The sequence below is a fragment of the Melospiza georgiana genome, chromosome 6, assembly GCF_028018845.1.
Source record: "Melospiza georgiana isolate bMelGeo1 chromosome 6, bMelGeo1.pri, whole genome shotgun sequence".
Lineage (NCBI taxonomy): Eukaryota > Metazoa > Chordata > Aves > Passeriformes > Passerellidae > Melospiza > Melospiza georgiana.
In genome coordinates this window covers 20,813,395-20,838,675 of record NC_080435.1, presented here as the reverse complement: position 1 = coordinate 20,838,675, position 25,281 = coordinate 20,813,395, and the positions used below count along the sequence as shown (strand labels likewise).

General features: G+C 60.5%; 5 protein-coding genes across 5 annotated transcripts; 1 reads left to right on the top strand and 4 right to left on the bottom strand.

Annotated features, from left to right (window-relative positions):
• Positions 1 to 1,092: 1,092 nt before the first annotated feature.
• On the top strand, positions 1,093 to 2,775 carry TBX10 (T-box transcription factor 10). The gene is made up of 8 exons (XM_058026657.1): positions 1,093 to 1,147; positions 1,354 to 1,537; positions 1,611 to 1,712; positions 1,779 to 1,950; positions 2,039 to 2,194; positions 2,262 to 2,329; positions 2,409 to 2,497; positions 2,552 to 2,775. The coding sequence occupies exons 1-8, from the start codon at positions 1,093 to 1,095 to the stop codon at positions 2,773 to 2,775; spliced, it is 1,050 nt and encodes a 349-aa protein (XP_057882640.1).
• A 66-nt stretch (positions 2,776 to 2,841) lies between these two features.
• Positions 2,842 to 8,136, bottom strand: TCIRG1 (T cell immune regulator 1, ATPase H+ transporting V0 subunit a3). Its single transcript, XM_058025793.1, has 19 exons — positions 7,723 to 8,136; positions 7,409 to 7,487; positions 7,091 to 7,320; positions 6,908 to 7,002; positions 6,612 to 6,738; positions 6,450 to 6,532; positions 6,236 to 6,329; positions 5,953 to 6,165; positions 5,341 to 5,491; positions 5,125 to 5,264; positions 4,733 to 4,890; positions 4,565 to 4,655; positions 4,366 to 4,484; positions 3,976 to 4,189; positions 3,770 to 3,874; positions 3,586 to 3,696; positions 3,379 to 3,499; positions 3,122 to 3,293; positions 2,842 to 3,029 (listed from the first exon to the last, which is right to left on the bottom strand). The coding sequence occupies exons 1-19, from the start codon at positions 7,837 to 7,839 to the stop codon at positions 2,948 to 2,950; spliced, it is 2,502 nt and encodes an 833-aa protein (XP_057881776.1). The 5' UTR covers positions 7,840 to 8,136; the 3' UTR covers positions 2,842 to 2,947.
• Positions 8,137 to 9,722: 1,586 nt separating this feature from the next.
• Positions 9,723 to 11,629, bottom strand: NDUFS8 (NADH:ubiquinone oxidoreductase core subunit S8). Its single transcript, XM_058026638.1, has 7 exons — positions 11,556 to 11,629; positions 10,796 to 10,843; positions 10,651 to 10,713; positions 10,476 to 10,565; positions 10,221 to 10,393; positions 10,021 to 10,149; positions 9,723 to 9,935 (listed from the first exon to the last, which is right to left on the bottom strand). The coding sequence occupies exons 1-7, from the start codon at positions 11,611 to 11,613 to the stop codon at positions 9,804 to 9,806; spliced, it is 693 nt and encodes a 230-aa protein (XP_057882621.1). The 5' UTR covers positions 11,614 to 11,629; the 3' UTR covers positions 9,723 to 9,803.
• A 978-nt stretch (positions 11,630 to 12,607) lies between these two features.
• Positions 12,608 to 17,151, bottom strand: LOC131084890 (aldehyde dehydrogenase family 3 member B1-like). Its single transcript, XM_058026655.1, has 10 exons — positions 17,051 to 17,151; positions 16,760 to 16,922; positions 15,928 to 16,038; positions 15,719 to 15,839; positions 15,504 to 15,589; positions 15,217 to 15,298; positions 14,622 to 15,008; positions 14,266 to 14,432; positions 13,988 to 14,087; positions 12,608 to 12,801 (listed from the first exon to the last, which is right to left on the bottom strand). The coding sequence occupies exons 1-10, from the start codon at positions 17,149 to 17,151 to the stop codon at positions 12,608 to 12,610; spliced, it is 1,512 nt and encodes a 503-aa protein (XP_057882638.1).
• Positions 17,152 to 17,762: 611 nt separating this feature from the next.
• LOC131084889 (aldehyde dehydrogenase family 3 member B1-like) lies at positions 17,763 to 23,959 on the bottom strand. The gene is made up of 11 exons (XM_058026654.1): positions 23,850 to 23,959; positions 23,552 to 23,761; positions 23,060 to 23,222; positions 20,890 to 21,000; positions 20,683 to 20,803; positions 20,478 to 20,563; positions 20,201 to 20,282; positions 19,650 to 20,036; positions 19,302 to 19,468; positions 19,028 to 19,127; positions 17,763 to 17,956 (listed from the first exon to the last, which is right to left on the bottom strand). The coding sequence occupies exons 1-11, from the start codon at positions 23,957 to 23,959 to the stop codon at positions 17,763 to 17,765; spliced, it is 1,731 nt and encodes a 576-aa protein (XP_057882637.1).
• Positions 23,960 to 25,281: the final 1,322 nt, after the last annotated feature.

Below are 25,281 nucleotides of genomic sequence, written 5' to 3'. Positions count from 1 at the left end.
GAGCCAGCCCTGCAGGGCATGGACACGTGTGGGGGATGTGGGGGAACCTGGGGAGGTGGTGCCTCCCCGCTTCACACCAGTCCTGGCCCTGGTCCCAAATGCAGGAGCTGCCCAGGCTGCCCCCTTGGCTGCCCCACAGGGTCCCCTCTGTGTTACGATGTTCAAGTGCTGGACAGAAGGCTGGACAGAAGGCTGAGTCCCAGTTGGAGAAAATGTCCAGCTCTGTGCAGAGCAGGGAGGGAGTTCAGGCCAGTGCTGCTGTCACTGGAACACCAACAGGTACAGAAAGCCATCAGCATCCCCACAAGGACATCCCCTGCTCCTCCAGACCCTCTCCCAAAGCCTCAGCATCCCTCATCCCTCTAGGACACACTCCATGGTGTGCTATGAGACAGCATCCATGGCCCCATGGAGTTTGGAGGGGAGTAGGGGGGCTCTGGAGCAATCCCTCTGCTTTTCCTGCTGTCTGCCCCATCCCAGTGTCTGTCACCTCCCACAAAGAGCCCTCAGCCCCGCGGCGCCTGCTGGTCCCCATCCATCTCCTGCTGTCACTGCAACGAGGGGCACAGGGGTCCCAGCACCAGGGCAGAGACTGGACCCACCTTGGGGGCGTAATGGGGAGGGGGCAGCTCGTTCCTCCCTCCGGAGCTGCAGAGGCTCTGCTGGAGCAGTGGATCTTTGCCAATGCCTCAACACCTCACCATGGTTTCAATATCAGGTGGTGACAGCCACATACCAAGAGGGGCTTTGCCTGGGGGAGCCCCCACCTCCCTCCGCTCAGATCTGTGATATGGAGGGACAAGAACACCCCAAGAAAGATGTCCCTGCCCAGCCCGGGGCATCCCAAGCCCTGTTTGGGGACTGGGGGTGCTCCCAGTGGTGCCACCGCTCACCTCCCGTCCATCATCACCGCGTCAAGGCGCGAAGGCACGCTGGGCAAGGGGGCCGTGCTCCAGCCCCCAAGGACCACCTCGGCTCCAGCCCCCGCCTCTCCATCCCCGAGCTGGGGCATAAAACCCCCGGCAGGCTGCAGGGACACTGCAGAGCCGGCGCTGCGCTGGGAGGAGGCTTTGGCAGGGTCCCACCGCCACCATGCCGGGGAATGGAGCCACGGACACCGCCTGCCCTGCCACCACACCCATGGCAGGTAAAACCCACCCACGACAACAGCCCCTGCACCCAGTGGTGGGGTTCTGCAGCGGTTTGGGGTGTGGGGGGACGGGGATAAAATCTCACCGTGGTAGGGGACAGGAGACCCTGATCCTGCCACCATCTCCATGGAGGGAGGGTGTGATGGGGTGGCCTTGCATGGGCTCTGCTCCCCCAGACCAACACCCCTTCAACCCTCTGCAGCGTTCCTGGGGGGCCCGGCTGAGGGGTCTCCATGCACCCCCGGCCTCGGGTGGGCTGGCGAGGGGCCGGGGGCCGGCGGCAAGAACCGGCACGTGTGCCACGCCGCGGCACGGCTGGAGATGGGCAGCCTCTGGGAGGAGTTCAACCGCCTGGGCACCGAGATGATCGTCACCAAGGCAGGCAGGTGGGAACCGGAGTGGCCTGGGGGGCTGCAAAGGTGGGGGGCGCACCCCCTTCCCACCCCCCTCCCTGTGCAGGAGGATGTTCCCAACCTTTCAGGTGAAGCTTTCAGGGCTGGATCCCTTGGCCGACTACGTCCTGCTCATGGATTTCATCCCGCTGGATGACAAGAGATACAGGTGGGGATGGGACAGTGGGGGCAGGGGATAAGATCTGGGAGTGCTGAGCCCCTCCCTGCCCTGCAGATATGCCTTCCACAGCTCATCCTGGCTGGCGGCGGGCCGGGCCGAGCCGGCGGCTCCTGGCCGCGTCCACTTCCACCCCGACTCCCCCGCCAAGGGCGCCCAGTGGATGCGGCAGATCGTGTCCTTCGACAAGCTCAAGCTGACCAACAACCTCCTGGACGACAACGGCCATGTGAGGACCCTGCTGCGGGCTAGGTGGTGGGGACACACAATGCATCCCTGCCTGGGGGGCTCCTGCCACCTCCTGTTTCCCACCCCAGATCATCCTCAACTCCATGCACCGCTACCAGCCCCGCTTCCACGTCGTCTTTGTGGACCCGCGGCGCGACAGCGAGCGCTTCGCCCACCAGAACTTCAAGTCCTTCAGCTTCCCCGAGACCCAGTTCATGGCAGTGACAGCCTACCAGAACCACCGGGTGAGCACCAGCCAGACGGAAACTGGGGCCCCTCCCAGGGATTCCCTGACCCCGCTCCCCTCCGCAGATCACCCAGCTGAAGATCGCCAGCAACCCCTTTGCCAAGGGATTTCGGGACGGCGACCCCGAGCCATGGTAAGGCACGCCTGGACATTGTCCCCCCACCATGCTGAGGATGTCACCTCCCTGAGCCCCCACCCCACGTCTCTTGCAGGTGTGGGGTGCCGGCAGGGTCCCTGCTGGGGGCAATGCCCCGTGCCCGGGCCACCCCGCTGCCCCCGGGGCCCGAGAAGCAGGAGAAAGGTAGGGGGGCTGCAGGGGGGACTGAGCCCCTGCTGCTGCCTCTCCCCGCTGCAGGGGCTCCACGCAGCCACAGGGCTCTGGCTCCTGCCCCCCAACCGCCAGCAGTACCCCCCAGTTTCCCCGAGCTCCCTGCCCCCACCTTCCAGCCCCTCACCTGCCCCCCTGGTGTCTGTGTGGGAGCCAAACCCCGCACCCTGCCCTACCCCCTGCCCGCCTTCCCCCAGCTCAGCACCTACGGCCCCACCGCAGCCCCAACCTTTGGCTACGGCCAGCAGTGACGGGGGGCACCCCCAAGCACCCCCTGCACCTCCTACCCAAGCAATGGCAACGCAGAGCTGGGGGGAGGCACAGGGATGGCTTTATTCACCACCAAGGAGGCTCCAGGGGTCCAGTGGGGGGGAATTTGGGGCACAGCCGATGTTCAAAGCCCCTGGAATCCCCTTGGCACGGCTATTCCCAGGTGTCCGGGGCGAAGGCGAAGGGGCACAGCTTGTACCCGGCACCCACGTAGAATTTATTCTGGAACTCCACCCTGGCAAGGAGAGGGGGTTGAGGAGTGCTCTGGGGGGCCTGTCACGCCCCCCCCCAGACCCACCCAGGAACCCATCAGCTTTGGGGGCTCACCAGTGCAGGCGCAGGGCGTGGAGGAAGGCAGAGAGCCCCTCCATCACCAGCAGGATGGCCACGGTCAGCACGGCGAAGGCGGCGAAGACGGGCACCAGCACCACGCCGCCCACGTAGCTCAGCCCCACGAAGCCATTCCGCATCACCATGGTCCACAGGACCTCCGAGAGCTCTGGGAAAGGGAGGGACAAGAACAGGAGGGGATAGTGAGGGCCTGCCTGGCTCTGAGTGGGACAGGGGGTACCAAGGGGACTCACGGGCGTGTGCCAGGCTGAGCGCCCAGAGCCGCAGGTAGGACGCGGTGTTGGAGACACAGCCCAGGCAGTACTCAATGGTGTGGATCGCCTGATGCATGAAGATTTCGGCAAAGTCCAAGTGCTGCATGGAGGGAGGGGACATGGGACATCAGCTGGGAGCACAGACACGCTCATCCCACCACCAAAGCCCGCCTGGATGCCCCTCACCTTGGCATCAGGGCTGTGCCCTCCGCTCTCCACATCCTCTGTGGTGGCATTGACAGAGTTCCCAGCCTCCTGCCCCTCCAGCAGCGGCTCCTGTTCCCCCGTGGCCAGCAGCTGCACCAGGACAGCACCCACAGTGAGACTTCCTTGTGACCCCCATGGAGCCCCCCATGGCCCCCGGCCTTACCTTCCTCCGGGCACCCTGCCGGCACCACTGGTACAGCGGCGTCCCCAGGAGCAGGACGGGCACCGACGCCAGCGCCAGCACCACCAGCACCATCTGCACTGGCACCTGGGGCACAAGGACAGCATTTTGGGGTCTACCCCCACTCCTGATTCCCGCTCTCCCAGTCAGGGTAGGGAGTAGGTGTCTGCCAGGGCAGTGGGTGGTACCTGCCCCGGGTAGAGCGGGAGGTTCTCGGCATTGGAGGTGAAGAGGAACATGTCGATGAAGTGGATGAGGATGCTGGGGGCCACCATGGACTCAGCAGCACTGAACTTGATCCACTTGTAGAAGATGAGGAAGACCAGGTAGCCAAAAAGAGCCAGGAGGAAAATCATCTCTGGGAGGAACTCCAAGACCAGCCGGTGCCGCTGCTGGAAGTGCCTGGGTGGGAGGACATTGGCCGTGCTCAGCCTGTCCCTTCCCACCCACGCACATCCTCGGCACTCACTGAGGTGCAGGGGTACAGGACCCCAGCTGCCACCCCATCCCACCCAGGTGAGTCCAATCCCAGCCCCCTTGGCATGACCAGAGGCCATGGGTGCAGCCCAGGGACTCACACGTGATTGAAGACCCCCAGCACAACGCCGAAGCCCATGTGCACGATGCCCAGCACCACTGACATCTTCATCTTGAAGGAGTTGAGGAAGTTGAGGTGGTTGGTGGCCAAGCTCCAGATCTGTCACAAACAAGGTGGGTGAGACTCTGCGCCACCCCACAGAGGGTCCCACCTCGCTGTCATCCCCATGGGACACTCACTGGGTCGATCCCAAACGGATATGGCCCTTGGAAGACACCGGTGACATTGGGGTCCAGGGTGAGCGAGGGGTGGGTGGCGAGGTATGCAGGGCTGGGGGCAGAGCAAGGGATGTCAGTGCAAGCAGGGAGAGGGGGACCCGGGCAGGGGGCACGGGGGTGGGACCCCACCTCCAGGAGGAGTGGTTGGCCATGGTGGCCACGCTCCAGGCAGAGGGGAAGATGGCAGTGGCTTTGCTGAAGCACTCGTTGTAGATGAACCCAGTGTAGATGGAGAAGGCACCCATGAGCAAGATGAGGTAGCGCCCCTCAAAGAACATCAGCCAGATCTAGGGGGGCAAACACAGCTCCCATGTCCCACACTACCTACCCTGCCCCACACCACTCCCTTCCCACAGCACCACCCTGACCCATACTGACCCTGTTCCGAGCCACCAGCCCCATCCTGTATCATCCAGTCCCATCCCAGGTCCCCAACCATGTCCCACACCTCCAACCCCGCTCCACTCCCCCACGCCATCCCATGTCTGTAACTGCATGCCACCCCTCCCTGGTGCCCCCACCTCGTTGGTGCCCTGCCGCAGGCGGGGGCTGTCCTCGTACAGCACCATCCAGAGCGCAAAGAGGAACATGAGCAGCCCGTGCCCCACGTCCCCAAACATGATGGCGAAGATGAAGGGGAAGGTGATGATGGCGTAGGGCGCTGTGGGACACAGGGACTGCGTTACACGAGGCGTCCCCTCTCAGCCCTGGGCTCAGGGGGTGCCAGCTGGCCTTACCGGGGTTCACCTCCTGGTAACTGGCCACCCCGTAGGCGTCCACAATGCTCTGGAAGCCGGCGGTGAATTTGTTGGTGCGGATGAGGGTGGGGGGGCTCTCCGAGGTGGGGACGCGCTGCACGAAGCACTCCACGCTGGAGCCGCTCTGGTACTGCGGGAACAGCACCCAGAACTTGATCCTGGCACCCCTGGCACTCCCCTGCCCCGCATGTGGAGCCTGCCCCTGGCACCCAGCCCACAACACTCCCCTTCCTGGCACCAGCACCCGGAGCTTGGTCTTGGCACCCACCCCACAATCCCCCCGAGCCTGGCACATGCTCCATCATGATGAGGGGACACGGGGACACCAAGCAACCTCTGGCATGAAGACATGGGGACACTGAGCAACCCCACAAAAAGGACATGGAGACACAGAACAAGCCCTGGCATGAGGACATGGGGACACCAACAAACCCCTGACATGAAAACGTGGGACACCAAGAAACCCAGGCACAAGGACATGGGAACACAGAGCAACCCCTGACACAAGGACAACTGAACAACCCCAGAACAAGAACATGGATAGACTGAACAATCCCTGATGCAAGGACATGGGGACACAGAGCCACTCACAGATCCCTGGCGCAGGGCTTCCTGCACTTGGGTGAGGTCCCGCACGGGGCACCAGACCTCGGCGATGAGGCACTTCTTGGTGACATCGAAGCTGCACTGGTTGAGGACGAGGTAGATGGCCTTCATCTTCTGCACCTGCACGCGCCAGGTGGGCAGCACCTGCGCCACCCTGTCCAGCACCTCCGCCAGATACTTCTCCGTCTCCTCCAGCGTCTGCGGGCACCTGTGTCAGGGATGGCAATCCAAGTGTGGCCCCCACATCCCCTCATGGCACCCAGCTCACCACGCTGAGCTCCTGGATCTGCCCATGCAGCCTGGTAATGGCCTCCGTCCTGCTGGCCTCGCTCTCCGGGTACGTATACACCTGGCAGTGGAAGCTGGGACAGAGGGACATCGCCGTGTCAGGGGTGTCAGGGCTGCCCAGCCCGGGCCCACAGCAGGGTCCAGAGTGGGTGTTACTAAATAAACCTCCCTGTGGAGAATACACAGCCACTCACCAGTCCGAGATCTTGCGGATCTTCTGCCCAATCTGCTCGCCCCAGTAGGAGATGAGGAAGATGACCCAGGTGATGCTCTCGCCCTGGGGACAGCACAGTCCATGTCACTCTGGTGTCCCAGCCCCCACAGCCGTGCCAGCCCGCCCCCAGGTGCTGCCTCACCGTGGCCGGGTCCTCCATTGGCTCGGGCATCTCCACGAAGGAGGCCACCAGGTACCCGCGGCAGGCGCGCCACAGCAGCCGCTCGAAGGCCGTCACTCGCCACGGGTGGATGACGCCGGCCACGAAGCTGCAGAGACACAAGCAGGAGTGCTGGGATAGGCAAACCGCCCCGTGGCTGCACCGCTGCCCCAAAGGTCATCTCCAAGCCGTATCCCGCAGTTTCCCAGCTGCCCCACGGCCACACCACTGCCCCAGAGCCCCTCTCCACCCCCGCCCCACAGCGTTCCCCCTCTCACCTGATCTTGCGCTCGAGGTGCTGGTGCACGGAGGGGTCGAGGATGGGCTCACGCTCCGAGAGCGCCGGCGGCCGCGGCGGGGTGCCCAGGGGGGCCTGCGGCGATGCGGAGCAGAGGGATGAGCCCGGGGGAAACTGAGGCACGAGGCAGCACCCCCAGGCGGGCGGGGACCCCCGGACCCACCGGCTGGCTGGTGAAGCGCTGTCCCTCGCGCAGGACGTGCAGGCACTGCCGCAGGTCCCGCAGGCGGCCGCGCAGGGACGCGTGGTTCCGGCTGACCTCCCGCAGCTCCTGCGCCAGCTGCTCCGACTGCTCCTGCACCCGCAGCGCTTCCCGCGCCGCCGGCGCCCGCGGGCTCTCGGGACACGGCCCCGGCACCCGCCCCGCGGCGCGCAGCTCTTGCTGCAGGAAGGCTGGAGAACGGGGGGACACGGTCACACTGAGGGGCCGAGCCGGGCGGTCCCCTGAGAAGCCCCCCCAAAGTCAGGCCGCGGCACTCACTGAAGGTTTTCTCCATCTCCTCGCAGCGCCGCACCTCGCCCACGAAGCGCCGCTGGAAGGGGCTCACTTTGGGGTTCAGCTGCGGAGGTACAGTCAAGGCATGGCCCCACACTGCATTGGGGGGTTCAGCACCCCGGGGGAACAAGCAGCCCAGGCACCAAACCCAGCCTGACCAACTTCCCTGTTCCCACGGCACCCTAGAAGACGCACCCCAAACCAGAGCAGACCAAACCCTCTGCACCCAGAGCACCCAGGCCCACTCAGCCGAACCCCCTGCACCCCAGACACCCCAAGACGCCCCCAGCCCTACTCACGTCTCTGAACTCCAGCAGCCCGCGCTCCCCCAGCTCGCTGATGCAGCTGTAGGCAGAAGCCGACTGCAGGAAGAGCTGGGCCAAGCAAACCTCCTCGCTGCGGAACAGGGACCCCATGGCACCCCCGAGACGCCCGGTCCGGCCCGGGCTGCGGAGGCGTCAGCGCACACACCTGGGGATGGGACAGAACGGAACAGGAGGGAATGGGGTGGGATGAGGATGGGACACTGAGAGCTTCCTCAGGCGTGAGGGCGGGAAAGGGGAACAACAGGCCAGAGGTCGCCTCGCTGTCTCGGCGGCTGCGGAGACGGAACCGGGCTGCGACCGTGGGAAGCCGGCCCGCTCAGGCACACGCGGCTGCGCCCGGCACCCGGCTGGCAAAGTACTTTCGAAACCCCCCCTTCCCCTGCCCCATTCAGCTGCCTCTGAGTCAGGGCCGGCGCATTCCCCGCCCCGGGACCGCCCCGGGCCGGACCCTCTCCGGAGCCAGCCGGCCGTGCCCCCCCGCGCCGGGCTCGGCCGGGATCCAGCACTTCCTCTTCCCCAGGAAGAGCCCGGCCCCGGGGAGGGACCGGCCGGCCCGGCCCCGCCGCCCCCCGGCAAACCCGTTCCCCGGGACACAGCGCACCGCCTGGGGAGCGGCCCCTCGGGGACACGACCCCCGCAGCATCCCCCGAGGAGGACGGAAATGGGAAACATTTCCCGGAGCCGGAAAACCGCCCGCGAGAATCAGCAGGACCCCCGCACCGGTGTGAGACCGGACTGTCAGTAATTACTCCAAACAACCCCCATTTGTGCCGGAGCCAGGGTGCTTTGCTGGGGCCAGACTGACATCCCTGGAGAGAAGAGGTTTGGGGTGCTACTGCCCAGTCTGCATGTCACTAAGGGGGTGAACTATCACTGCCTGCATCCTGCAAGGCGCAATCGGCCTTCTTGTCACGCTCTGGCTCTCGATTGCACAACTGGCTCAGTTCTAATGCTTCCCCTCCGGAGGAAGGAAGGCTGATCTGCGCCGCCGTGAGAGGCAGCTGAAAAGAGATCACTGAGCATCAAAGAGCCCCGAGCTCCGAAACTCACTTCTGAGACTTTCACCAGAGGACTGAAACCTGGGCATTCCCCCCGAGCCCGACTGCATTTTAACCCATCAGACTTTGTGTTTTGTGGGCTTCTTCCCCCACCGCTGACAGATCTAGACCATCACTTCGACCAAGGAACAACTATTGCAACAACCAAGTCACAAGATCTGTCAGGGGTGATTTGTTTTTAACCTTATATTTCAGTTCTTTTTTTTCTCTTTTCCCTTAAGACATTTCTTTAAAGTAACATTTTTTATGCTTTCATGTAGCTGTATTACTGTAGATAATAATGACCAAAACACCCACATACCTGCTTTCCATTGCCACCTAAATAAACCCTACACATATATACTTATAAACACCAATCATTAAGAGTCTTTTCACCCTAATCTGCCCATGTTACTCTCACCTTCGAGGGACAAGTCCTAACAACTGGTAGCACTGGGATCTCTCTGCTGGGATCACTGGGACCCCCACACTGCTACCACTGTGAGACCACAGATTTGCCAGGCACCCCACGCTGGTACCCACACACCAGCATCACTGGGACACCCATCCAGTGGCTCCACCACTGGGGCCATCAGGACCCTCTGCTGGGATCACCCAGCTCACAGGCATTACTGGGACCCTCACACAAGTACCACTGTGAACCCCCCTTGCCACCAGGCCATCCCACCCTGGCTGCCCTCAGAAGCTGGAAATTACCTTTCCAGATTCCTAAATCCCCCCAGCACCACTCCTCCATCCTTACCTGCCCCCCTCCACCTCCCACACCCTTCTCTGCAAATCACCCCCTACCCCAGCACTGGTGCCAGCACCCCCAGGACCCGCATCCTCCTCCCCAAAACACAAGCCCACACCCAGGTGGGGTCCCCCAGGGGTCAGGGGCTCTGCCCCCAGCACTGGAAAAGAAAAGACACAGAGTTATGGGAAGGGGCTGGCACCCAGAGTGCCAGCAGAGGGGGAGAACACCTAAACACTTTATTTGGGGGGCGGGTGGGGCCGTCACCGGTACAGGTAATCAGCCTGGATGTTGGCTGCAATCTCGGCCTCCCACTTGTCGCCGTTGTTGAGCAGCTTCTCCTTGTTGTAGAGCAGCTCCTCGTGCGTCTCCGTCGAGAACTCGAAGTTGGGGCCCTGCCAGGGTGGGACGGGGTCACCCTTGGGGTCACCGTGGCAGGACAGGGGAGGCCCTGCAGTCCCTCCTGCAGGCCCCACTCACCTCCACGATGGCATCCACAGGACAGGCCTCCTGGCAGAAGCCGCAGTAGATGCACTTGGTCATGTCGATGTCGTAGCGCGTGGTGCGGCGGCTGCCGTCGGCGCGGGGCTCGGCCTCGATGGTGATGGCCTGGCACGGGGACACCGTCACAGCCAGAGCCCCGGGTGAGGAGGAGGAGGAGGAGGAGGAGGAAGTCTCACCTGTGCCGGGCACACGGCCTCGCAGAGCTTGCAGGCGATGCAGCGCTCCTCCCCGGATGGGTACCGGCGCAGCGCGTGCTCCCCACGGAACCGCGGGCTCAGCGGGCCCTTCTCAAACGGGTAATTGATGGTGGCCGGCTCACGGAAAAGGTAGCTCAGGGTCATGGCCAGGCCTGCGGGGGAGAAAGAAGGGTTATGGCGTATTTGGGAAGGGGAGAATCACCCCACAAATGAGGAGGGTGAGTGGGGTCTCACCTCGGACGAGCTCAGTCCAGAGCAGGGTCTGGGCGGCGCGGTCGGTGATGGATCGCATGTCCATGGCTGGCTCCCGGATGTTGACGTACTCTGCGGGAAGAGGGGAGCTGTGCCCACCCTGCAGAACCCCGGGGTGGGAGCTGGGCCCCCAGGGGGGTGGCATGGCTGTACTCACTGTAACAGTCCCTGGGGGTGCTGGTGCTGAGCGGGCGCAGGGAGCCCAGTGGGGCCAGGGGACCTGGGGAGGGACAGGAGGGTCAGCAGGGCCACAATGGGGTTCGGGGGGTTCAGGAGGTTTGGGGATACCTGGGTAGCCTCACCTGCACGGGCAGCCTGGTACAGCAGTCGCAGCGCTGCCATGGCCGGTTCTGGGGGGCAGAAGAAACCTCAGCAAATACAAGTAAGGGACTGGGGCAGCCAGGGGTCCCCCACTTCCCATGGGGGGCACTGGCACCCTGATTCCCACTCCTCCACCCAAAGAGACCCAGACCCCCAGGCACTCCTGTCCCAACAGTCCACAAGGAACCCCCAGTGCTTCCCCCCATGGATCTAAGCATCCCATTTCCTCTGCCAACCCCTCTCAAGGCACCCAGGCATCCTATCCCTCCTTGCAGCCCCCTGTTAAGAGACCCAAGTGCATCCCCCAAGTATCCTGTCCATCCCCAGTAAGGGACCCAGCTGTTCCCCCAAGGGAACCGAGCATCCACGCCGCACCCCTCAGGAACACCCAGGTGTCCCCTCCCCATCCCACCGCTAAGGATCCAGGGGCCCTGATGTCCTGCCCCCTCCAAGGGACCCACGTGTCTCCCCATCCCCGTCCCCACGGTCCTCCCCCGCCGTCACCCCGCACCCACCTGAGGCCCCCCGCGGGACCGATCCTTCCTGTCACCCCCCCAAGTCCCCGCTCCGCCCGTGCGTGTCCCTCGGAGAGGATGGCGGCGGAGGGCAGCGCAATGTCCGGGCCGCCCCCTCTGCCCCAGGCGGGATTTGGGCGGCCACTACACGCCACCGGGGGTGACCGCAGCCCCGAGCCGCCCCCGGTCCCCCCGGGCCGCCCCCCGGGCCCCCCTCGCACCGCACCTGCCCCAAGGGCCCTCCGCCGTCCTGACCCCTGCTCGCCCCCGCGGGCACTGCGCATGCGCGTACGGCGGCGCGTCGTGGGCGGGGCGAGCCACGGCGGACGGGCTTCTCATTGGTGGGAGTCCCGCAAAGGGCGAGGGGGCGGGAAGAAAGAGGGAGAAGCGTCGCTGATTGAGCGGAGCGCGGCCGTGCTGCGCGGTGATTGGTGGGGCGGGAAGGGGCGGAAGCGCGTGTTCATGGCGGAGGCGCGCGGTTGCGGTGCCGGCGCGGAGGTTCCCGCTCCTCCAGCGCTTCCCGAGCCTCCGGCGCTCTCCGTCCCGTTTCTGGAGCAGCTCGGGCCACGGCTGCCGGACGGTCTCGAAGCTGGAGCGGCCCAGACACTTGGATTCACTACAAAGCCCGGCTCTGCATTTGACGGGCTCAGCGCTGGCCCCGACCCCTCAGGCCCGGCACAGTCCCTGGAGGCGGGCATCAGGGATGGTTCCCATTCCCTGTTAAACTGTCTTTATCTCAGCTGCCTCGTCCTGTTCTCTCCATCTGCCCACTCGGGGAAATCCCCGTGGGATTCAGCTAGGACAGCCTAGCAGGAATGGGTATGCCTTTACCGGCACAACCAGCCCCGCAGATGGCGCAGCATGGAGCGAAGGAAGCTGGGATCATGGAGCAGGAGAAACTGGGAACACAGGGCAAAGGACACTGATATCGTGGGGCAAAGGAGACTGGGATCATAGAGCAGGAGAAACCAGGATCGTCCCAGCTCAAGGACTTAGGATTAGGGAGTTGTTGTGGACCTTCTCAAGGCAGAGTACACAATGAGGGGCACAGGAGACCCCTCTGCTCTGGTAGTACCAGTGGAAATAAAGCCCCAAACAGCCAGAAAAGAGGGATATGGGACTGGAATGGAGGGAGATGTGGGGGACAAGGGATTCTTGGGGTGAGCAGGGGTGCAGGGAAGTGAAAGGGAAGCACACAGGATGTTGAGAAACACCTTTCATTGCACCTGAGCACCAAGACCAGCAACAAGAGATGTCCTGAGTGGGATGCGGAGACCCTCAGAGCAGGGTGCAGTCACTCACACGTGCCATCTTTAAAGCGGCCTGGATGATCCCGAATTTCCTCTGGCTGTAGGGGGGGTAGCGCGGGGCGTTGAGGGGCTCCTGGCCCATCCCGCGCTTCAGGCACCCACGGGGGTGGGAGAAGGTGTCAAAGCTGAACTTGCCGTGGTGCGTTCCCAGGCCGCTGTTCCCTGCAATACACAGCACAGCGCCCCGGTGGGCAGCTGGATCTGGCCATCCTTTGGGTCAAAGAACCCAAAATTAGGCTCCCAGCTCTGTGAAAGCAGCACCAAGACTTCGTCCAGCTGCTTTCCAAGCCATGGATGAGCTTCCCAGGAATGTGACCCAAAGAGGATCACGAGGTGACCTAGTGCTCACCCAAGTGCATGTTTGGAGTGGGAAGATTAGGCTGGAAGGTGGAGAAATTCCCCAAAACTCTCTCATCAGTGGATTTTACCATTTCAATTAACATGTTTAGCAACTGGATGGGTGTCACTGATGAGGTGATGGCAGCAGCAAGATGCTCCCACCAGATGAGCTTCCCTACCACAGAAATACCCTCCAAAAGTCATCCCATCCATGCTGGATCAAACCCTGCTGCAAGGGGGCAAGACTGCAGGGGTGAAGAGGCACAATGACCAAGGTGCCTTTGGCAAGGTGGGACTCAGCACCAGGGATGAATGTCAGGAGGTGGAAGCAGGCTGGCCAGGAACAAGCACAGGAAAGCCAGGCAGGCTGGCAAAAAATAACAAAATCCACACATGATTTAGTAACAGATGAGATAAAATGCCATGAGTCAGCCTGAGCCAGTCAGTCTTCCTGATAAAATGCTAATCATGCTTGGGGTGATGCCTTGGGTGCAGTTCCTCACACAGCAGCAGCCCCAGGATAAAGGGAAGTCACTGGCCAGCTGAGTGGGAAGAGAGGAAAAAAGGTGGAAAACAGGATGGAAAACAGGACCTGGTAGAGGAGATCATCCCATAAAAAGCAGGTGTCTCCATCATAGAATCCCAGGATAGTTTGGGTTGGAAAGGGCCTTAAAGATTATTCAGTTCCACCCCCCTGCCATGGGCAGGAACACCTCCCACTAGACCAGGTTGCTTCAAGCTCTGATTCCCTGTGTGGTAATCCACATTTCCATGGATCCAGGGAACACAGAGCTTGGGATGGGGAGTATGGAGAGAAAGAACTTCAGGGTGCTCCACGGGTGTCCAGCAAAGCCCAGGAGCCCAAGGTGAAGCAAAGGGCTTCTGGAGGAGAATTTCCCTATGGACTACTGAGCCCTCTAGAGCTGAGAGTTCCTCCTGAGACCCCTCCTGACCATGGGTGGGATCACACCTGGCTCCCAATGGCCAGGGTTGGGGATTTTGGACCTACCAATGCCTCCAAAGGGCAGTGAGGGCAGTGTCACATGCATCATAGTGTCATTGCCACAGAAGCCACCACTGCTTGTCCGCTCCAGGACCCGGTTCACCACCTGGGAGTGACATGAAGAACATGAGACATGGGTCTCCCACCCCATTCCACTAATTCCAAACACAATCCATACCCCCTGACTAGGGCTGTGTGCTGTAAGGGAAACACTTGGAGCACAAACATGGCTGGATACAGCTGCCAAGGAGCACAGGGCAGGTGTAGCCCTGGCTTGGATTTACCTTGTCATCCGAGGAGAAGGCATAGACAGCCAAGGGCCGCTCCCGGCTGTTGATGAAGTCAATGGCTTCATCCACGCTGGTGATGATGATGATGGGCAGGATGGGCCCAAAGATCTCCTCCTGCATGACAGGATCTGAGGGCTGCACATCCACCAGCACAGTGGGAGCTGCGGAGAGGAAACCCAGACAGCATCAGCCAGGCCCAGAGGTTGGAGATGGCACCTTGGTCATTCCCCAGGACACATCTCCTGTACCAAAGGCCACCTGCCCAAGCACCCAGTTCCCCTCATAATCTTCTCCAAACCTGGAATGTGCTCCATGCAAGGATGCAGATGTGAGTGACCCCCAAGCCTCACCGATGTAGCGCTCGGCCTCGTCCGTCTGTCCCCCGATGGCCACGCGCCCGCTGCCCAGCAGCCTCTGCACCCGCTGGAACTGCTTGTCACTCACAATGCGGCCAAAATCCGGGGATTCCCGGGGGTTGGGGCCATAGAAATCATTGATGGCCTTTTGCAGGGCTGGGAGCAGCTTCTCCTGCATCTCCAAGGTGCAGAGCAGGTAGTCGGGAGCGATGCAGGTCTGCCCCGCGTTGAAGAAGCGGCCCCAGGCCACGCGCCGCGCCACGTTGGTCACATCACAGGTGTCAGACACGTAGCAGGGGTTCTTGCCCCCCAGCTCCAGTGTCACCGGTGTCAGGTGCTTGGCAGCGGCTGTCATCACGATCCGCCCCACCGCGGGGCTGCCTGCGGGCAGGGAAAACATGGATTGAGGTGGGAATCCCACCAGCCATCACACGGCTCTGGGATGTGGCACTGGGTCCCACCAGACTTCAGATACACATCCCAGATCCTCCACCCAATCACTGCCTTCTCAGCAGGGATGTCTGGAGGGAACCCGTCTTTCTCCTCACAAAACATCCAGGAGGGCTCTGCTCTGTCCCATGGGACGTACCAGTGAAGAAGATGTAGTCAAACTTGTTCTCCAGCAGCCTGGTGGTCTCCTGCACACCACCAGTCACCACAGCAAAGCAGTCCTGCAAGGAAATGAGAAAGGCCCCCCCTTGTCACCATCTGTCCCCACCAGTAGCACCCTGGGAGGCTGGGACACTGGCTGGGCATGGAGGAAGGAAGTTGGGCAGTACATGGAACCGGAGATGGTGTGTGAGGCCAGCTCAGAGCACAGCTCTGTGTGTGCAGGGGTGCCCCAGCCATGCCACAGGGATGGGGAGAGTGTCCCACCTTGTCCAGGTACCTGGGCAGCGCTTCTGCCACGAGTCTTTCTGTCTTCTTGGACACCTCAGAGGGTTTGATGATGGCACAGTTCCCTGGGGAAGACAGACAGGATGTTGGAGCTGTGACATGGTGACAGCCAGCCCCACTATGGATGAAGAGCCCTGACCAGTGCTTGGCACTGCTGAGATCCTCCAGGCCAGAGGACTGAAGTTTGGGCTCACCGGCAGCGATGGCCCCGATGAGGGGCACCAGGAAGAGGTGGATGGGGTAGTTCCAGGGCGCTATGATGAGCACCACCCCGTAGGGGTCCTTGCGGATGAAGGCAGAGTCCAGCTGCACCGCCTGTGGGACACCACCACATCAGGTCCCACCCTGCACCAGCACCCCACCCAGCTCTGCCTCCCATCCTCGCTCTCCTCTTCCCTCTCACCAGAATCCTGTCCACCTTCTCGTCCTTCATCCAGCGGGACAGGTTGCTCAGGGTCTCATGGAGCTCGTTCTTGCACATAAGGATCTCAGATAATTCTGTTTCAAAGGGTGCCTGCAGACTCCAAGGATGCAACATGTGACCTTGGCATATCCTGCAGCTCTTATCCCAATGCTCCATAGTGTTTTGCCCAGGACTTGGGGACTGGAGCCCTCTACATCCCATGCTGGATTCAAATCTTTAAGGGCATTGAGCACCCCCTGTGTCTGCAACATTATGCTTTTAAGCACTGATTGCTTAAAAATAGGAAAAACTATGCAGATCCCATTCATCCAGACAACAGGAAGAATAGGGAGGGTGTCCAAAGGGACTAGGTTGGGGAAGAGAAGACAATGAGCCCTGTGTGGTATTGAGGCTCTGGCTGCAGAGCAAGGGGATCCGGGCTCAGGGAGTCACAGCCTGGGTGAGCCCCGTGGGAGGAAAGGGGGGGTGACATCAGGTGGGAAGTTCAGGGACAGGGAGCAGGGACAGAAATTTGGGATTAATTTGCCCGGGGAAGAGGGAAACTGAGGCTGGTGGGTGTGGGAATGGTTATCCATGTCAAGGGGCTCCCCACCACACCCTCTGTCTATGGCAGAGCAAGGATGGACTTTGGAGTATGGTGACAGTGACATGCTTCATCTCAGCCTCCCAAATCCAGAGGCTGCGAGCCCGAGGCAGAGCCCAGGCAGGGCTGGAGAACCCAATGAGAGGAGGACAAAGCACCCCCAGCTGGGCTGCGGGAGCCCCTCAGCTCCTCTGGCCACCAAGTCCTCCTGTTCCTGTCCCCTCTCACCTTGCCCAAGTCAGAGGCAGTGGCATCCATGATCTCCTGCTTCTTGTCATCCAGGAAGCGTCCCAGAGCCTCCAGCTGGGCCACACGGTATTCCATGGGCCGAGTCTTCCCAGAGAGCCAGGATGCCCGCAGGTGGCTCACCAGCCCTGCATAGGGGTTCCTGCTGTGGGGACAGGGGTGTTAGAGGGATGCCAGCCCCATTCCAGCTCCTCAGAGCATGCTGGTGCCACTCCAGGGAGAGGATGGAGCACCGGGACCCCTCCTGCCACCCGTCTGTCCCTCCACTCTCACCTCCGGGGGTCACCATCCACACTCCCGTTCCCACCATCGCCCTCGGGGGCTCTCTTGGCCTCGCTCTCAGGAAGCTGCGGGAAGACAGTTCCAGTCTCCATGCTCCCACAGGTGCAGCGTGGGATGGTTGCGCTGGGGTTACCAACCACAACTTCCCTCTTCTCAGCTAACAGGCTGGCTGCCAGCTTCCTGTCCTGCCCTTTGGATGCCTGTCCCTCCCCTTGGCTGCCTGCCCTGCCACACCTCCCTTCCAGCTACGATTGCTTGGGGCAGGGAACGCCCCCCAACCCTCCCAGCATCCCCTAGACCAGAGGAGGGAGGCACAAAGAGAGGCTGGGAGAGAGTTTGATGCAAAGTCTTTACTACAGGCAGAGTTACACGGAGCAAAGAGCAACAGCGAGGAGGGACAGAGGTTCATTCCAAAGGAAAAGTCCGTGTGAGGGGAGATGGGACTGATAGGAGCGCTTCTCCAGCAGAAAGAGAAGTTTGGACTAAGAAAAAGATTTTGGTCATTTCATCTGTGTCCTGGAAAATGGTTTGGAGCAGAGGCCACAAAGGGTGCAGGAGAGGATGTCCATCCTGGCTGTCTGACATGCTCCAGCAAGGCAAAGGACACAGTGAGGAAGTGGGGAGTGCGATGAAGAGGGAGAGTGGGACAGTTCCAGTTCTTCCCGCTGACTCCGTGGCATCTCCAGAGCAGGGCATGGCAGCCTCAGAGCAGGGTGCAGGTGCCCCTGCGCTTCACCTCGAAGGTGGTCGTGAGGAGCCCCAACTTCTGCTGGGTGTAGGGGGGGTAGCGCGGGGTGTTGAGCGTCTCCAGCCCCATGTTCCGGTGCAGGCAGCCACGGTGGAGGGAGAAGGTGTCAAAGGTGAACTTCCCATGGTATTTTCCCAGGCCACTGTTCCCTGGAACACACAGGACAGGTCCATGCTCAGGATGGGACACTGCTCCTGATGATGCCTTCTCCAAGCATCAAAATGAGGGAAAAAGACACCTACAGGATTTTCTGAGCAGCACAGACATGGTGGAGGAATTCCATTTTTCCAGTGCCTCCTCCAGGTATATGGATGCTCAGTGCAGCCAATCTTGCTGCAGCTCAGCAGTTTGGAGGCCCCAGCATTTCCTTTTTACCCACCTCCATTTATCTACACAAGCTTTGCTGGGTTCTGCATGTCTTGATTTCACTCCATGATGCTCCACCGTCTCCCCACAGCTGGAGCTGTTCGACCCTCTTCCCGGAACTCTAAAAGCCTGGAGCCACATTGGCAACACCAGTTCTCCCAGTTCCTGTGGCTAGTTTAACTGGAGGTTAAGTGACTTCTCATGGAAGCTTTGGTGCCATCTCATCCCAATGACTTCAGCCCCTTCACCTGCTCTAAAATGGCTTTACCTAATAATTGAAGGTGGTTGGTCTGAATCATTCCCAATTAAGATAAGTTACGGAATGGGAAGTACAAAAAATTGTTCCCTGAGCCACAGGCAGGTGAAGAATTAATTGTCTGGGTGTTTCATTATGTCTGACTCAGGTGCCAGCCCCGACAGAGATGCTGAGCAAGGGCAGCATCAAATGAAGGGACTTATCCCAGAAATATTTTGGCAAGAAATCAAGCCACACAGAAGTATTCTGGGAAACAACATTCCTGTATTCCTGTATCCCTGAACTGTGCTGCACCCACAGCCCAGGGCTATGCAGCCTCACTTTTCACCTGACAAAGCAAAAACTGGTGCCTCTGGAGACCAAAAATTTCTTCTTCTCCAAGATCCTGTAAGAGGTTCTCCAGGTTTTCATAAGCACTTTGTTCCTACTATTTTGTCCTAAAAGTTGGAATGGAGGTACAACCTGGCTCTTGAGGGACATTAAGGGATCCAGCCCAGAACCACACTGGCTGCAGGAAGAAACTCCCATTCCTCACCGTGGCTCGGGCCACGGATCACACCTGGCTCCCAATGGCCAGGACTGGGGATTCTGGACCTACCAACGCCTCCGAAGGGCAGCGAGGTCAGTGTCACATGCATCAGGGTGTCGTTGCCACAGAAGCCTCCACTGCTCGTCCGCTCCAGGACCTGGTTCACGATCTGGAAGGGAGCAGAGAAGGTAGATGAGGGGCTTGCGCTTGGCAAACATTACCCACTTTACCCATCAGATGTTCCCAGAGTGTCGGGGCTCTAAAGACCCTTCAGAGCACGTCCTGGGGCTCGTGGAGGAGGTGCCTTACTTCCCTCCCCACTTTTTCTGCTCCACAGACACACCTTGCTGTCGCAGGAGAAGGCGTAGAGGGCCAATGGCCGTGGCCGTGCGTTGATGAAGTCAATGGCTTCATCCATGTTGGCGATGACGACGATGGGCAGGATGGGCCCAAAGACCTCCTCCTGCATGGCAGGGTCTGAGGGCAGCACATCTGCCAGCACCGTGGGAGCTGCGGAGAGGAAACCCAGACAACATCAGCCAGGCACAGAGGTCGGAGATGAAACCTCCCCTCAGGACCCATTTTTAAGCACCCCTAAAACTCTTTTCCCTCTAGAGCCTCCCCTCTGTATGCAGATGCCCTGAAAACCCCCAATGTGCTCACCAAGATGTGAGTGACCCCCAAGCCTCACCGATGTAGCGCTCGGCCTCGTCCGTCTGTCCCCCGATGGCCACGCGCCCGCTGCCCAGCAGCGCCCGCAGGCGCTGGAACTGCTTGTCACTCACAATGCGGCCAAAATCCGGGGATTCCCGGGGGTTGGGGCCGAAAAACTCGGTGATGGCCTCACGCAGGGCGGGCATGAGCTTCTCCTGCATCTCCAAGGTGCAGAGCAGGTAGTCGGGAGCGATGCAGGTCTGCCCCGCGTTGAAGAAGCGGCCCCAGGCCACGCGCCGCGCCACGTTGGTCACATCACAGGTGTCAGACACGTAGCAGGGGTTCTTGCCCCCCAGCTCCAGTGTCACCGGTGTCAGGTGCTTGGCAGCGGCTGTCATCACGATCCGCCCCACCGCGGGGCTGCCTGCGGGCAGGGAAAACATGGATTGAGGTGGGAATCCCACCAGCCATCACACGGCTCTGGGATGTGGCACTGGGTCCCACCAGACCTCAGATACACATCCCAGATCCTCCAACAGATCCTGGCACCACATCCAGGAGGGCTCTGCTCTGTCCCATGGGACGTACCAGTGAAGAAGATGTAGTCAAACTTGTTCTCCAGCAGCCTGGTGGTCTCTGGCACGCCACCGGTCACCACAGCAAAGCAGTCCTGCAGGGAAACAGAAAACATCCCCTTGTGTCACCATGTGTCCCTACCAACTGCATCCCAGGAAGCTGGGACATTGGCTGAGAACGGAGGAAGGAGGTTCTGCACATAAATGATGTGTGGGGATGGTGTGTGTGAGGCAGGGTTGGGAACACCATGGTCGAGGAACAACAGACAAGGACAAGAAGGGCTTCTCACACTGTCCAGGTAACAGCTCAGCGTTTCAGCAACGAGTCTCTCTGTGTTCTTGGAGATCTCTGAGGGTTTGATGATGGCACAGTTCCCTGCAGGAAGATGAAAAGGACATCAACACAGTGACATGGTGACAGCCACCCCTTCTGGGTATGAGACCCCTGGGGAGACACTGGCACTTCCAGGCCAGGGGACTGAAGTTTGGGCTCACCAGCAGCGATGGCCCCGATGAGGGGCACCAGGAAGAGGTGGATGGGGTAGTTCCAGGGCGCTATGATGAGCACCACCCCATAGGGGTCCTTGCGGATGAAGGCAGAGTCCAGCTGCATCACCTTCGAGGAAGAACATGACCTCAGCACTGCCTTCCTCACCAGCAATCCTCTCCCCCACTTCCCTTTCCCCAGAGATTCCTTCTTACCAGGTTCTTGTCCACGTGCTCATCCTTCATCCAGCTGCACAGGTTGTTGAGGGTGACATTGAGCTCATTCTTGCAGAGGAGGATCTCACTGAAGAAAGCCTCAAAGGATGGCTGGGGACAGACATCATGGAAGTGCCACCACATCACTGACCCCATCATTGACCCTGTCACCCTAACACAGACCCCATTACCCCAACACCAACCCCATCACCCCAGGAGGCATCTCTCCCCTCTTCCAAACATGAACAGCAGGAGGATCTCTTCAGCAGAAGTTTCCATCACCTCCTGTAACTCCTAGGAAATATCAGTGACCCAGAAATTTTATTAAAATAGTTACTTGGCCAGAAGGAAAAAAACCCCAAAATTTAAAATTTTCAAGCTATTTGCTAAATTCCTGAGCTCAGCACTGTGAACTGGCAACAGAATCCTAAGCCAAAGCAATGTCACCAAAGCTCCTGAAGAGTTGGTCCTGGTGGAAGGCATCCTTCCCACTTGGATATTCAAGCAGGAAGCAAAGCCCTAACCTCCCTTCCACTGCCTGCGGACTAAAGCTGCACTTTTAGTCTTAAATTTAGTCTAAGTCTTAAGACCTTGACTAAAGGGAAGTAATAAAAACCACAGCTTAATTAAAGTCCTTGTGATGGAGAAGTGGGTCCTCTTGATAGTTGCGGAGCACAGATTGGGACCATATCATCCTTGCAGCAGAAGTGTAAAGACACCAGGGATAGCCCAGCAGGCTCTGTGGAGCCCCTTCAGGACCTGGGGAGCAGGGGGAGCAAAGCTCCTGTGCTGTGACATCGTATTTTGGACTCCTCCAACCCAAAATCATCCCTGGACTGGAGTTTTCCTCCCATCTCCACACCACTTTGGGGTTGGGAAGGCTGGTTGCTGATTCCCAGGATCTTCCACCACCAAGAGACCTTCAGGTCCCCAAAAGGCAGCTGCCAGGAGTTGCAAGAACCCTCTTGAAGGCGAGAGCTCAGGAGGCACGTGAGGTAGTGGAGTGAAGCAACGGGGCCATTCTCAACCCAGGATGATGATGGCATCACCAGGATAAGGAAGATGATGGTCCATTAGGAATTTTGATGGGATACAAAGGTTGTGAGATAGGACATTAAGTCTGAGGTCATCCCAGTGCCACCAATCATCAGTACCAGAGAGGAACTGGCACTGCTGGAGGTGAGACACCACCTCAGCTACGTAAGAGCAGGTGAAGTGTCCATCTTGCTATGAGGGCCCGGCTGCATAACCAGCTCATTACTGGACAACCGGATCTAATTAGGAGTAATTAGGAAAGATGATGGACACACTCAGAACACTGATGCCTATCAAGGCCTGGCTGAAGGAGAAGGCCTCACTCCAACAAACAAGGCAATTGTTTGGGAGATGGCAAGACAGGGAAAGATATTGCTGAGGGCATGGACACTTCACTGATGCCGAACAAAGAGGTGAGGATTATATAATGGAATCCTGGAATGGTTTGGGTTGGAAGGGACCTTGAAGCTCATCCAATTCTGCCCCATCATGGGCAGGGACACCTTCCAGGAGCCCAGGTTGCTCCAAGCCCCATCCAACCTGGCCTTGAACACTTCCAGAGATGATGAGCTACGACCACTAGAATTATCCATAGTGTGGATGCTCCCACTTCTCCAGCAGATCATCCAGAAGCTCCTGGCATGCCACAACACCCTGAGCCATATCCAGAGCCCTGCCCATGCCACCGTGCCAGTGAAACCAGTCCCTTGGAGGCCCTGGCAGGAATGTGCAGTGCCAGCACATTGCACAATGCCAGTAATCCTGGGCGTGCCGGGCTGGCCAGGAGCACCCCAGGATGTCACCCTTGTGGACGTCACGTGGACCCCCAGGATGCAGACCAGAGTGTGAAACACCTCCACCTCAGACAGTCACCGAGAGGCCAACAGAGCCTTTGCCTGGTTTCAGAGCACCAGGGATGGGATCAACAGCACAGTCCCTCCACTATCCCTGGATCTGCAGAGATCCAGCACTTAGAGATGCACCACCCTGAGAGGACATCAAGGGGGAATCAGGACCCCAAGGAAGCGACACCCCTCTGCTCAGACCCTCACAAGGATACAACACCCAGACAAGGGAGTAATGAAGGACTTGAAAGATGTGATGCCAGTAGCCCCCAATTCCCAGCCCCTCTTACCTTGCCCATATCCAATTCAGTGGCTTCCAGAATCTCCTGCTTCTTGTCATCCAGGAAGCGTCCCAGAGCCTCCAGCTGTGCCACACGATATTCCATGGGCCGAGTCTTCCCTGAGAGCCAGGATGCCCGCAGGTGGCTCACCAGCCCTGCATAGGGGTTCCCACTGTAGGGACGAGGGTGTTAGAGGGGACCCAGCTCCACTCTACCTTCATGTCATCCCAGATCCATGTTATCCCATTCCAGCATCAAACGGGACCCCACATTCCCTGAGGACAGTGCAGGGAGTCTGCACACACCGATCTCCATTACTGCTGGGAGCAGCCAACACAGCACCATTCCCTGCAGATCCTGTCTTCTCCCTTGGGCCATGCTGGGACATGGTGGCTCACAGACCTCAGACTTTTCCCCCAGCACTAACCTGGGGTCCTCTTTGCCCTGGCTTGCCCTGCCCACCTCCCTGTCTCCCTCCTGCCCCCAGCCCCTCGCTCTCACCACGGAGTGCTGCAGACCATTGGCACTGGCCCCTTCCCGATCCCGCTGCTTCCACTGCACCCAGCAGCTTTCCCAGGCTCTTTGCCAGGATCACTGCCCGTGGTGCTGCACTTGCCATAGCCCAGGAGCTGCTGCTTGGGGGGCTCGAGGGGCTGCTGCTTGCCAAGCTGTTGGAAAGAGCTGCCAGTCTCCATGGAGAGCGTGGTGGCCCTGGGGAGAGAGAGACACTGCGTGGGTTATGCCAGGATGGAAGTGCTGGAGATGCCGGCTCGATCCCAAGAGGAGTCACCCGCGGCACCTTTGAAGAGCAGCTTGGTGCTCGGGGCCGTCCTGGTTATGGGGTGACTCAGCCCAGAGCAGCTGCCAGAGGCCCTGGGAGATGCCTGGGATTCCCGGGATAATCGCCATCCTCTGGACACTGACCTGCCCAGGTTGCCCTGCTGATTTAGGGTCACCTATGGGGACCTCAGGGACAAGACACCCCCAAACCTGGGGGGCAGAGCTGCAGCCCCCCATCTGTCACCCTCTCCCTCTCCATGCCCAGACACCCACCCTTCCTCGAGGAAACACCCCCTGTGCCCCACAGCCCCCACCAGCATGGGGGGTGTCACAGGGAGTGCCAGCTTTGGGGACCCCGCAGTGCTTACCTGGGAGCTCTTGTGGAACCTGGAGGAGCGCGAGGCCAGGCAGGCACTGCTGAGGCTCGGAGTGGGGGTCCCTAAATGCTGTGGGCCTGGGCCCCATGGCCAGGGGCGGGAAGGACTGGGCCCCGCCTCCGTGGGACTGGCAGTGGGGACAAGGTCTGGGATGGGATAGAATGGAATGGGACCTCCCCCTTGGGATGGCCACCATGAACCTTGACCCATTTGGACCCCACAGACACACTTCATCCTGCTCCCTGACCACCCTGACCCATGGGGCTCCCACAGAGACCCTTCATCCTGCTCCCATGACCACCCTGATCCATGGGGCTCCCACAGACACCCCTCATCCTGCTCCATGACGACCTTGATCCATGGGGTTCCCACAGACACCCCTCATCCTGGTCCCACGACCACCCTGACCCATGGGGGTCCCACAGACACGCCTCATCCTGTTTCCCAAGGGTTCCATGACCAATAGACTCCACTCATCCTGCTCCCAGGAAGGGCCCTTTGCCCCAGCACCCCAGGGTGGCTCCCATTGCCTGGGGTGTGGGGGGCCCTCAGGATGGGTGTTGCCCTTGCCCCACTGCCATGACCCTTCTGGGGCTGTTCCGTGTATATCCCCCCTATCCTGCAGAAACCAGCACCCTCCCAAGAGTCCCATCCCAAGAATCCCCCGCTACCGGCTGGGCCAGATCCTGCCCCGGAGATGTCAGTCACCCCGTCCGCCCTGCCCAGCAGTGCCCTCGCCCTGCCCCGGGGCACCCCGCCGTGCCACGCACCCGGGCACCCTCTCAGCCCAGCTCTGGGGTGACACCAGTACAGACACGTGCCCTACACCCCCCGACTGGGGTGTCCCCCCGCCCAGGCACTCTGGCACATCCCCCGGACCGGGAAGGGGAAGCGAAAGCAGCAGGGCACAGCACCCAGTGCCACGGGCACCCCGAGGAGGCAGCACCCACCCCGAGGCCTGGTTGGGAGCGCTGGGGAGGCGGGGGTGTCACAGGGAAGCGGAGGGGGGTAGGGCTGGGGGGCTGCGCGATGGGGGAGCAGTGGGGGCTGCGCGGGGGTCAGGGCGCTGTGCAG